Genomic DNA, 13292 nt, shown 5'->3' on the forward strand with positions numbered 1-13292 from the left:
TGTCTTGTTTCTGTACAAGGGTAGGTTTGTCACAGAGCATTTTCTTTCCCTAGTATCTGAGTCTTAGTCATCAAGGTGACTGGTCCACGACCCGGCATTCATTGCTGCTCGTTGAAGCAACCCATTTTGAGAAGGGGAGTTGGATATTGATGCCAAGTTGGGTCAAGGAGAGAGAATTTTCTCTCTTCTGCACTCAGAGAGCTAAGTGAAATATTCAGCCCTCAGAAGGAGAATCAGGCAAAGGGCAACATGCTTAATTTCATACCTTAGTGATTAAGAACAAGTCAGACAGGCTGGATTTGAAGTCATTTCCGTCATGTACTGACAACGGGATCTTAGGTGCTTTTGTAACCCGTCTGAGGCTCAGTCAACATCTGAAAGAGACGAGTAACATTATCAGGACCTAGCGTATAGCCTCGTTGTAATAAGTGAGTAAATCCTTTTAAAACGTTCAGCACGTTGTTTGGCATATAAACACTTAATAAAATTTAGCTTCTTTGACTGCTACCGCTGCTAATATTATTAAGTAGCTGAGCAGATCCGAGGCCCATTTTTTTCTTAGATTGCACATAATCATTTGGACAACCAGCTCACATTGATCAACCGTTGCTTATATATAAACCCCCATGAACCCAAAGGTGCTTTAACTCTCTCCCAGTCAGAGCCTGTTCTGGGGGCAGAAGCAACACCGGCACTACCCCCATCATCTTTGCCTTTATTGTCACTACACTGGCCTGCCGTACTGAGCACTTTCTGTTTGCCAGGCACCAAATTTAGCCCTGCGTATGCACTATAGCATATAGTTCTCACACTCAGGTGGGAGACATTATCATCATCCCCAATTTTCAGATAAAGACGCCAAGGTGTTGGAAAGGTAAGAAACTTGACCCACAGCAAGAGATGGAGCCGGAGTATTCAAACCCTTCTCTCTGACCTCAAGAACCCTTAAATATTAGCATACTACTACATCCTGGTAAGAAAATCTGCTTCCAGCCACTCTGGTGAGAGTAGAAATGATTCTCAGTCCCCACATTCCTCTATTGCCCATGCCACCCTAGCCTCAGGACTAGGGGGGAAAGGAAGTGATCTCTTCAAAGAGCAGCCAAAGGGAACCTACTCCCTTCTGCCTTTTCGGAATCAACTAACCAATATTTTATTTCCTTCTTAAGAGTCCCCACATGTTCCTTTTGGTACTTAGCTTGGCCTTTTAGAATTCTGACATTCTGTGCATGACTCATCCACTGTATTTCACGTTAATTTATTGAGGTCAAGTATAGGGTCTTACTCATCCTGAAGTCCAGTTATCCCCTGTCACATCTAACTCTGTTCTTTTCTTCTTGTAGGACATCTGCAGGTATTTATTTGAATTTTGTTGAATTGTTCTCATCAATAGTACATTAAAAGTTATACAGAAAGTGCTTTCTTATAAGGAAAACCATCTAAATAGATTTCTAGCTCTTTACTTTTTATAGCACTATTGTAGAGATTATAGATCTCCAGGTAATATTTTTTAGATTGAGTTCTTCATATCATCTTATTTTTACATATAATGATAAATCTGAATTTTCTCTATCAAACCTCCGAGACTTCACTGGCTTGTAACTTAGCTTGTTGATTATGTGTTGTTGACTTTCCATTTACAATGATATTTGATCCTGGTAAGGATGGGGCTGGGTGGGAAGGTACATCTTAGGGCCATAAATTGGTTTTGTAGAGAACTAACATAAAGATCTAAAGTCTCATCATATTTCTGCAGAACTCATGAATCATTTTATTATAATTCCATTCATTCAGGGAGTATAAAACCATTTTCAAATTGTTATTCCTAATGTGTTCATCTTCTCTTCCTTAGTCGTAGTGAGAAGAGAGCAGGCTGAATGGAAGAAAGTCATTATGACCACTGGGGCCGCTAGGGTAGGCATCAGTCCCAGAGTTTTGTTTTTATCTCTCCGCTATTAATATTGGCTAATGTCTTGAGTGCTTACTTGGTGCAAATTACTTAGCCGACCATGGCAAATGGATTGTGTCATTTCATCCCCTGATAGTCATACAATTAATGTATGTATTATTATGATATCCCATAATGCATACATGGAACAGAGCCTCAGAAGTAGTTATTTGCTCACGAAAATATGGTAGATGTGGAATTTGGACTCAGGTCTGATAGACTCCTAAATCACTCCTAGTGATTTTTACCACTAAATTAAAGTTGTATACCTCTGGAGAGTAGATAGTTTCTAAAATTTCCTCAGCTCTAACGTTTTATAATTAAATTTTTGTCTGATGGCAAGCTTAACAGTTAAGATGGGTAGGAAGGAATGCCAGCCTGTTGAATGGAATTTCCCTGAAATAAGCCTGTTTTATGACACCAGTTCACTCATTCATTCACTCAGCATGTATTGAATGTTTGCTCTGTGCAAAGGCATTTTAGGCATCACAGTGGAGTGAGCGCCCCTTCCATAGACTCTCCTGCAGCACTCAGAAGTCTTGGACTGGTTTGCCTGTTATGGAATGGGGCTTGGTGATAGAAGCCTGGTTTGTCCTCCACTGATAAAACTAAGACATACTCATATGAGTTTATAGGCATCTTGAAGCCCTGGGATAGTAACACACATGAATCTTACCATTTTTGCCTGGGATTAATGATATAATCATTTGGGTATGGATTTGGGTATGGAAAATGGGTGCAATTATGGGTGTGTTGGTTCTACATATATATGGACATCACGTGTCATCAGCCTGCAGCTACCTGCCATTCCTCACTACTCCTTCTTTTCACAAACCAAACAAGTACCTTCTTATCTCTCCTGTGGATAAGCTCTTGACAGTGGCACTAGGGCCTCCCTCAATGAGTACATCATTGGCTAAACCAGTGGTTTCTCAGATATGCTCATTGAACAACCCTTAAGGTGGATTGACATTCCACTGCCTAGAATAGAATATGGTGTTCTTTAGAAATCGGGGGGAAAAAATAGGCCACCGGATGAACTTTCTTTAATTTAAATTGTATATATATATATGAACAATTGTTATATACGTGTATGTATCCTTGTTCATATATATGAATGATTTAAAATTGAAGATATATATACACACACACACATATATATATGTATATTTAAATTTTGGCTTCTGTTAGCAAGTAGTAAATTAAATTATTAGCAGATCCATACTGCAGGGAAATAACCAATCAGATTTCATTCAATAGCTTGCTTTTTTGTAGATTTATGGTTGTGATTTTATATCTGCAGGTATGTTTGCTGAAGAAAATATTTCTACCACTTTACACAAAATTAAATTCATTTAATACCAATGCGGCATGTCTCAAATGTCTTAATACAGTTTTAATCTTTAATCGCATCAGAAGTATGAAATTAGAAACATACCCCCAAATCATTTGAAGATATAATTACTTTCATTTCCCTTATACTTTTGAGACTTTTGAAAAGTAAGTATTTAGTTGTACTTATCTGTTTCTGTCTCTCTAAGGGATAGCAAACACTGAAACACAATTCTTTTTAAAAGTCAATATTAAAAATATATTGTCCAAGATGATCAAAACTAAGGAAGTGGCAAAGAAATTCAAAAATTTAAACTTTCAAAGGGTACTTTTTTTGTGAATGTGTAGTACTTGTTCTTCTGAAGGAAGTAATCTCTTTAAAAATTTAATTAACTTATTTTTTATTGAAGTATACTTGGTTTACAGCGTTGTTAATTACTGCTGTACAGCAAAGTGACTCTGTTATACATACGTATATACATTCTTTTTCATATTCGTTTCCATTATGGTTTATCACAGGATATTGAATATAGTTCCCTGTGCTATATAGTAGGACCTTGTTGTTTAGCCAATCTATATATACCAGTTTGCATCTGCTAATCCCAAACTCCCAGTTCATCCCTCTCCCACCTGCTTCCCCCTTGGCAGCCACCAGTCTATTCTCTATGTCTCTGATTCTGTTTCTGTTTCATAGATAGGTTCATTTGTGTCATATTTTAGATTCCACATATAAGTGGTATCATGGTATTTGTCTTTCTCTTTCTGACTTACTTTGCTTAGTATGATAATCTCTAGTTGCATCCATGTTGCTGCTGCGAATGGCATTATTTCATTCTTTTTTATGGCTGAGTAGTATTTCATTGTATATATGTACCACCTCGTCTTTATCCATTCATCTGTTGATGGACATTTAGGTTGTTTCCATGTCTTGGCTATTGTGAATATTGCTGCTGTGAAGATCAGGGTGAATGTGTCTTTTTGAATTATAGTTTGGTCTGGATATACGCCCAGGAGTGGGATTGCTGGATCATATGGTAGGTCTATTTTTAGTTTTCTGAGGAACCTCCACACTGTTTTCCACAGTGGCTGCACCAACTTACATTCCCACCAACAGTGTTGTAGGAGGGTTCCCTTTTCTCCACACCCTCTCCAGCATATGTTATTTGTAGACTTTTTAATGATGGCCATTCTGACTGGTGTGAGGTGGTACCTCATGGTAGTTTTGATTTGCATTTCTTTAATAATTGGCAGTGTTGAGCATCTTTTCATGTGCCTATTGGCCATCTGTATTTCTTCTTTGGAGAAATGTCTCTTTAAGTCTTCTGCCTATTTTTTTGATTGGGTTGTTTGCTTTTATTGTCATCAAGTTGTATGAGCTGTTTGTATATTTTGGAAATTAAGCCCTTGCTGGTCGCATCATTTGCAAATATTTTCTCCCATTCTGTAGGTTGTCTTTTCATTTTGTTTATGGTTTCTTTTGCTGTGCAAAAGCTTGTAAGTTTGATTCGGTCCCCTTTGTTTATTTTCATGTTTATTTCTATTGTCTTGAGAGACTGACCTAAGAAAACATTGGTATGATTTATGTCAGAGAATATTTTGCCTCTGTTCTCTTCTAGACGTTTTACGGTGTCATGTCTTATGTTTAAGTCTTTAAGACATTTTGAGTTTATTTTTGTGTATGGTGAAAGGATGTGTTCTAACTTCACTGGTTTATATAAGGCTGTCCAACTTTACCAACACCACTTGCGGAAGAGCCTGTCTCTTTCCCATTATATATTCTTGCCTCCTTTGTCAAAGATTAATTGTCAAAGATTAACTGAGGTGTGTGGGTTTATTTCTGGGCTCTGTATTCTGTTCCATTGATCCATATGTCTGTTTTTGTGCCAATACCATGCTGTTTTGATTACTGTGACTTTGGAGTACTGTCTGAGTCTGGGGTGGCTATGCCTCCAACGTTGTTCTTTTTCTTCAGGATTGCTTTGGCAATTCTGGGTCTTTTATGGTTCTGTATGAATTTTAGGATTATTTGTTCTAATTGCGTGAAAAATGTCATGGATAATTTGATAGGGATCGCATTAAATCTGTAGATTGCTTTGGGTAGTATGAGCATTTTAACAATATTAATTCCTCCAACCCAAGAACATGAGATGTCTTTCCATTTCTTTGAATCATCTTCACTTTCCTTTATTAATGTCTTACAGTTCTCAGCGTATAAGTCTTTTGCCTTCTTGGTGAGGTTTATTCCTAAGTATTTTATTTTGGGGGTTGTGATTTTAAAAGGCATTGTTTTTTTACATTCCCTTTCCGATATTTCATTGTTGGTATAAAGAAATGCAACCAATTTCTGTATGTTAATCTTGTATTCTGCTACCTTGCTGAATTCGTTTATCAGTTGTAGTAGTTTTCATGTAGAGTCTTTAGGGTTTTCTATATATAGTATCATATCATCTGCATCTAATGGCAATTTTACCTCTTCCTGAAGGAATTAATCTTGAAGTTCTACTAAGACTTTTGGGATACCTGTTTTAATGAGCCACTACTTCCTGCCTGAGATTGCACTATGCACCAGAGATTCTAGAATTAGCATAATAAAACTAATAATGCAAACAACAGCAACAAATCTTCACAAACCTTCCTTGCAAGGAAGTAAAGTCCACTGGAAAAACAGACAAGTGAAACACACATTCAAAATGGCAGTGATTCTCAAACATTTTATGTGCTGAAAAATCATGACAAGCATGATAACCAGGGGAATTACTAGACCCCTTCTCCAGCTGGTCAGGTGTAAGGTCCTGTAACTCTATTTTTGGTGAATGCCTCCAGGAGAGTCTGAGACAGATGTTCTCAGTTGTCGTCAACCTTTAGTGTGCATCAGATTTGCCTGAGAATATTGTTAAAACACAGATTGCTGGGCTCCAGTGCCAGAGTTCTAACCAGTTCCCAGGTGTGGCTGATATTGCTGGCCCAGGGACCACATTTTGAGAACCACCTTTCAAAACTCTGCAGTATGCGGTTGTGTGTGTTGTGAATGAGACGGGCCCAGAGAACCAAAGGAGGGCAAAGGGACTCTGGCCTAAATTAGTCAAAGGTAACAATAGCAGCTAGAATTGATTGACCCGAGAAAAAATTATAAGAACTTTACCTGCATTTGCTCATTTAATCCTTTCAGTGAGGTACATAGGTGCTACTTAGTGTTCCTCTTTTACAGGGGTGTCCAGAGAAGGTAACTACTTTGCCCACGTCCTAAACTGGTAAGTAACAGATTAAGAATTCAAGTCTAGGAAGTCTGATTCCAGAGCCCACACCTCTACCCTTTCTGCATGTAGAGAGGAGTAAAGGGTTGTCAGTGAAGCCTTCCTGGGGGCCCTGGCCTCTGAGTGTAGATAGAAGGATGAGTGGACATAAAGATCATTATTTGTGTGTGGTGGGGGTAGGGGAGGAAGTACGCGGGCTTCCAGAAGAGCCCGCCCTCCCCATACATCTGCTATAAGCAAGTCTGATGATCAGGAGTCCGGAACATGAGTATGACTATGGGATACTGAGAAGGGTTCTAGAACCCTGAGGTTAGAGTTCTGGATCAGTTAGTAGGTAACAGAAAGTGAATGAGTGATTTACCTTACTTTCCACGGGTAGCAGGAAGTTTGGAGATAGTCCCTCTAGCGTTAGTCCAGCTGCTGAAGGGCATCACCAGGGGACTGGGTTGCTTCGCTCTTCCAGCTTCCACATCTCTAGCATGTCCACATAGCTTCAAAGTGACCCCAGAATCTCCAATAGTGTTCCAACAATTTGGGCAGGAAGAAAGAAAAGGAAAAAAAACAGAAATTAAGTAAGAAAAAAAAGGCAGTGTCTAACTCAGAGAGCAAATTTTTTACCACAGATGGTCAGCAGACTTGCACTTAGATCTCATCAGCTCGGATTTTAAACTGGCCACCTTAGCCTTAAGGATAATGGGGTCTCCTAAACCAGGGCTCTGATAGTAAGGAATAAGGAGAGAGTGGTACTGATTAGCAGTGCCTGCTGTCCCAAACAAATATTACTCCCAAACTATTTTTTTTATCCTATATTTTACTTTAAAGAATGGAGGGGAAACATTATGTATCTGTAAATAGCCTTTTAGAAAGGGTACAATTATATAGTTATACAACCCTCTGGAGGGCTCCTTTCTTCTGAAATCTCTTTAAAAACTGTTCAAGGTTAAGGACATTTTTATCTTAATTTAGTAACTTGCAGTCGATTATCTTGGAATGACATCCTCTCTCTGCAGATGTTCTGTCAGGCTTTAGAAAATTCTAGAAGTGGACAGAGAAGTGTTATGGTACATGTATTTGCAACATGCACGTCTTTGAAATGAAATCCATTTAGGGACCAAAAGGCATTTCATGTCTTTGCTATACATTTTCACATATTTGCCTTTCCAGAATTCCTTTGAGCAAATCTGTTAGATGTAACCCATCCGTTTCTCCCATCTGAATTCTTTATTACTAAACATTCTTCAGTATGCTCTCACTCCCCTCTGTCAAAGGCGTTTCTCTGGGTCCTCACCCTTCTCATCTCATATGTGAATGCGTATCTTAAACTGAAGCAACAGTCTGCTATGACTTCTCCATCACTTGAAGAACCCGTCTTTGTGGGAAAAAAAGTAGACTTACTAACTTAGAAGGTAAAATGCGCGCAATGTTTCTGAGAATTAAAAACTAAGATAAAAACATAAGCAATGGAAAAAACTTCCAGTGGATCCTTTTCAAAGACTTTATTTTACAGAGAAGGCAACTGAGGTTTAAAGAAAAAATGCGTTAGTTAAACACTAAATAATAAACCTTAAACCTCAGTGGAGCAACACATGGACAGTTCATTTCTCACTCACTCAGGAGTGTAGTATGGGCTTTGGTGGTCTGAGGGTCAGTTTTCTGCTCAGTTATTCAGGGACCCACCACCTTCATCAAGTGGCTCTACGTTTGTCCTAAAAAGGAAAGGAGAGAGGAAGCTGCAAGCTACAATTATCAACTCGTTATCCTTCAGACATAAACTCTTCAGGTCACCTCTGGTCACGTTCTTTGGGATAGAACCATACCCAGATGCAAGCGGAGATGGAGAATGTTGTTCCTATCTTGGTCCTAGTGATGCCTCTACAGGCTGGAGGAGCTAATTAAAGTGTAGTCAACAGCTCGTTGTTTCTGCCACAATGAGTGATTAGCCTAAGACTGTGGATTAATTATGTGTGTGTGTCACATATACATATAATACACACAAACATATATATGTGTGTGTATATATACATTTTTTAGCATGAGTTGACACATGGGGCTTCTGCCGTACCAAAAGAGTACAAACTGCCTCTTGTTGCTTTTTCTTAATTGAAGTTGACTACTACTATCTATTTCCCTTCATTTTTCTATCTCCCCCCCGCCTTTCAGTATTATATGAAAATTCTGAAAGAAATAATTTCAAAGTTTCCAGTGCTTTTAAAGGTAATAGAATACTCAGACCTTAACAATTTTCCTGTGTGAAACTTTTTCAGACTAAAATAGTTAACTTATGAAAAGTAAATTTAGATTGATACAAAAGAGAAAATAAGCTGATTTTTTTTTTTTTTTACACAAATACCCTGAGCCAGGGTGGAAAATAAATGGAAAACTGGAGGAATTTAGATCCTTTTGTTGTAAATTTAAATATTTTTAATTGTAAAAATAATACAGGCTCATTGCAGAAACTCCAAAATTGAAAGGATTTAAAGAAAAAAGGAAAAATAACTCAAAATCCCATTTCTGATAAATCATCTCTGTAACATTTTTGAGGGTATCTTTGGAAACTTTTTTGTGACGGGGTGCATATAAATACAATGCAAGTGTAAAATACCTTTAATTATTATATCAAACTACAAAACAGTTCTATAACATTTTTATTTAGTAATATAAGTATGATTACTCATCACCTAATAAAAATCTGCAGCATCATTTTTAATGGTTGAACAGCATTCTATTATTTATTTAACCAGTCCCTACTGTTCAACATTTAGATTATTCCTGTTTTGCTTTGCTAAACAATGAGACAAGCATCCTTGTTCATATGTCTTTGAGCATTTGTTTATTTCCTTAGAATGGACTTCTAGAACTTGAATGGCTGGTTGTCAGTTCTGGTACATACTGACATACTGACATATTGTCTTCCAGAAAGGTGCTTTTTATTTCTACCAAGAATTTAACATCCAGTGTGGTTTCTTACACACACTCATCAGTACCAGTATTATCAAGTTTTTTAAAACTTTGTCATTCTAGTCAGTAAAATATGGCACCTGAATTATTTTATTTGTATTTCTTTGATTAATAATAGCAAGGTTGAACATATTTTCATATCTTTATTGGCTGTTCATACTTTTTAGTTTGTGACTTTATGACATCCATTTTTCATCGATGTATAACAACCTTTTATATATCAATGTGTTTATTTTGTTTGTTGTAAATGCAATTTTTTTCTCTTCATTTATTAATTTTTATTTTGTGTGTGTTGAACTTCTTTAATACTGTCAAGTCTATTCAAAAACCCTTTAATGAACACAACAAATGTGGAAAATCAGTCATTCTCCTGCATTTTGTAATCAATTTATTTCCTTTTGGGCAGTACAGAAATGTAAGTTCTTATTTCATCTTATGGTTGGAAAGAATCTATTCTCTCGGAAAGGGATTATAGTCTCCATGATGCAGTAATGGGAGATTTTATAGGGTAGGCAGGGTCTACAGAAGGAAAAATCCTAAATCACACTCCATTGGTGGTTGCCTTATTTATAAAAATGGCATTTGAGGTTGTGTGACTGCCATCAGGTAAGCAAAATTAATTTTTAGCATGAAGTACTCCTATCAGCAAGAACAGCCTAGGATAGGCTAGCGGTAAGAAGTGAGGGGTTATGGGATTGGGGCATAGCCTCTGTTTCCTCCAATGCAGCTGGAAATTTAAACTCTGGGGCTCCTGCTTGATCCAATCAGCCCAGGTAGTATGTGTTGCCAGGTAGGGTGAATAGACTCAGAAGTACAAGAGCTCATCCTTGGTCCCCTCTGGAAATGAGCAGAGAATACTGTGTCAAGCAGAGGTGATCAGTCCATGGTCTGGAGACCTGGATCTCCTCACATAGTCCTTAAAGTCAGGGTGAGACAAAATGCCAATACAAATTATATTGATGACAGTATCAATGAGGTGACATTGAGTCCTTTGACCCAACGTGTGTCTGCAGTGTGCCATCCATTAGTAAATGGGCAAAGCCATTTGACAGATCTATCTGATACAATGAATGAATGAATCTGACACTCATATTTTGAAAAACTGAAACTGTATCCATTTGTCAAGAACAGTGGCTACTTGTTCTGCTTTATTCCCCCTGGTAGAACTGGGTAACATTGCAGGCAGTAAGACGTTCCGGCATTTCACCCTGGAGTAGCCCCAAAACTGAAGAAGCTGTCTTATCGGTAGTTAGCTCCTTGTCACCAAGAATGTTAAAGTAGATTTGTATGATTAGCAAATTAAAGAGACTGTAGTGCCTACCACTACTGTATTCACTAAGGCACCCAAGTTATTCTAAAGAAATCCTAATAATACATTAGGACCGTTTTGAATATTTTTATTTGATTAGCCGTAATCTTCTAGTTATAACATCCATCACCATTTTGACCACTGAAACTTGGCCTTCTTTTCTTACAGCCTAGCCCTGTGGTCTTGGGCTAATCACTAACCTGCTTAGATACAATTTTCTTCTCTATGAAATGGAAACAATATTATATGCTTTGAAGGACTGCAGGAAGATGAGCTGTAATGTTTATCAAGTGCCTTGTAAGTAGCCTGGCCCATAATAAATACTTGGCTAATTGTAGATGTTAGTTTCATTTTTAGTTTTATTTCCAAACATTGCTCTTTACTTTTGGAACTCTAAAATTTGTTTTGAGAGTGGAGGACTTGTTGTTTGGATTCCTCCAACACTCTCTGTATATTCTGTACTTCTATCCCTACATCATTTATATAAATGGAATAAATGATCTTTGGTCTGGTGATTCCAAGGTGACGAGGAGCTAAGTGGAGGTTCAGTATACACCTGGAAGTATGGATTTTCATGCCCAGTGCAAATGTGGGAAAGGCATTATTCCCACATTATAAAGGGGGTAAAGACCTCCAACTTGAGGAGACTCTGGGTTGAGAGATGAGAGATTTACAGGTACTGTGTTTATCCTACAGGGTACCACAGGGGCTTTTATGTTCTGTAGCAAGAATTTGCACCTTATACCCTTGTAGTTAGATGTAAAGCATACCACATAACTAATATCTAGTAAGCATTAGAGTTAGAATAAACACCATTTATTTAACGTTTCCTTTGTGTTAAGCATTTTACAGTTACAACATATGGATGGATACTATATTGTAATGGTTAAGAGTGTAGTTTTTTGAGCTGGATAATCCTGGATTGGAGTCTCATCTTTATTACCTCTTTTTTTCTGTTTTATTGAGGTATAATTGACAAAATTGTAAGATAGTCAAAGAGTATATCATGATGATTTGATATACATATCTGTTGTAAAAGGATCCTTCCCATCACGTTAATTAATACATCTAACAGCTCATGACACCTTTTTCCTTTTTTTCTTTTTTTGGTGAGAACACAAGTTCTATTCTCTCAGAAAATGTTAGTTATACAATACAGTATTATTGACTGTAGTAACTATGTTATACAGTAGATCCTCAGACCTTATTCATCCTGCAGCTGAAAGTTTGTACCCTTTTCCCAGTCTTTCCCCCTTTTCCCCACCCACACCCCAGCCCCTGGCAACCAGTTTTCTACTCTGTTTCTATGAGTGTGGCTTTTTTTCTTTTTAGATTCCCTATATAAATGATATCATTCGTATTTATCCTGTCTGGCTTATTTCATCAGCATAATGCACTCCTGTTTCATCTATATTGTCACAAATGAAAGGATCTCCTTCATTTTTTTTTAAGGCTGAATAATATTCCATTACCTCTTAAATGAGTGACTTTTGGTACATTGTTTACACTTTCTAAGCCTCAGGGTTTCTTTTCTTCTGTAAAAAAAAAAAAAAAATATATATATATATATATATACACACTAACAGGTTATTTTCTGATATGTGGAATGTTTGTTGAATCAACAAATAATTAGTTGAGATCATAAATGTGACACTTAGCACTGTATTAACATTTATTAATACTCTCCCTGTTAATTTCTACAATAAATTGTATAATAAGTAACAATAATAATAGTACTACTAGTAGTTTTAGAAAATGCATAGGATGTGCCAGGCATCATATACTGTACTACCCTCCTTCATGTGTACCACAGGTTACATGTGGATATCATCTTCCACGTTGTTTCCTTTAAAGAAAATTGAAGCTCAGCAAGATTGAGTAGCTTGCTCCAGATGTGAACTCAGGTCTGAATCACTCCACATATAGGTTCTTAATGACTCCATGTCTTTAATTCCACATCTGCATTTGTTTGTTGTTGTTGTTTTCAACTTTCCAAGCATCTGATCTGAAATTCCTTTCTCTTTGGGGAATTTTCCACTTTGTGGGTCTTGGTGAGAAACAGAGCCTTCCTCTCGTCATACAAGCTGAACATGTCAGATACACTGTTTACTCAACATGCTCAGTCTCCCTTATAGATGGAAAACAGTCGGGCGACCTCAGGTTGGCCAACTGCACCCCTCTCTTGGATTTTGAATTACAAATAAATGATGTAAAGAAGCAAGGCCAGCAGTGCTGGGTCAATCTCCTGTTTCCTGTTCCTGCTTGGTAGCAAGGCCAGCTAGGACTTATAACATCACTTTGGCCTGATCCTATAATTGCAATAGCATAGCCTTGGGTTTCGGTTGTTTAGTCTGCTTCTAGTTACTGAGACCTAACCATAAACTTCCAAAAGTTTCCTTTTCTGCTCAAATTAGCCGTATCTGGTTCCTGATGATTACAAATAAGACCTTTCCTGATGTACAATGGTGACCTACTTATCCAGGCAGATGTA

The 13292-nt window shown here is 37.5% G+C and overlaps 1 protein-coding gene across 1 annotated transcript in view; it reads left to right on the top strand.

Moving 5' to 3' along the window:
- LOC309829341 (uncharacterized protein) overlaps positions 1–13292 on the top strand; it is a gene marked incomplete at its 5' end in the record, with an annotated part of 127539 nt that overhangs the window by 19645 nt on the left and 94602 nt on the right. The window contains one exon of the mRNA XM_082665205.1: positions 6489–6531. Within this exon, the coding sequence (XP_082521331.1) occupies positions 6489–6531 (43 nt within the window). The remainder of the gene's footprint in view (positions 1–6488; positions 6532–13292) is intronic.

This window comes from Grampus griseus, assembly GCF_964374135.1.
Source record: "Grampus griseus genome assembly, chromosome: 11".
Classification (NCBI taxonomy): domain Eukaryota; kingdom Metazoa; phylum Chordata; class Mammalia; order Artiodactyla; family Delphinidae; genus Grampus; species Grampus griseus.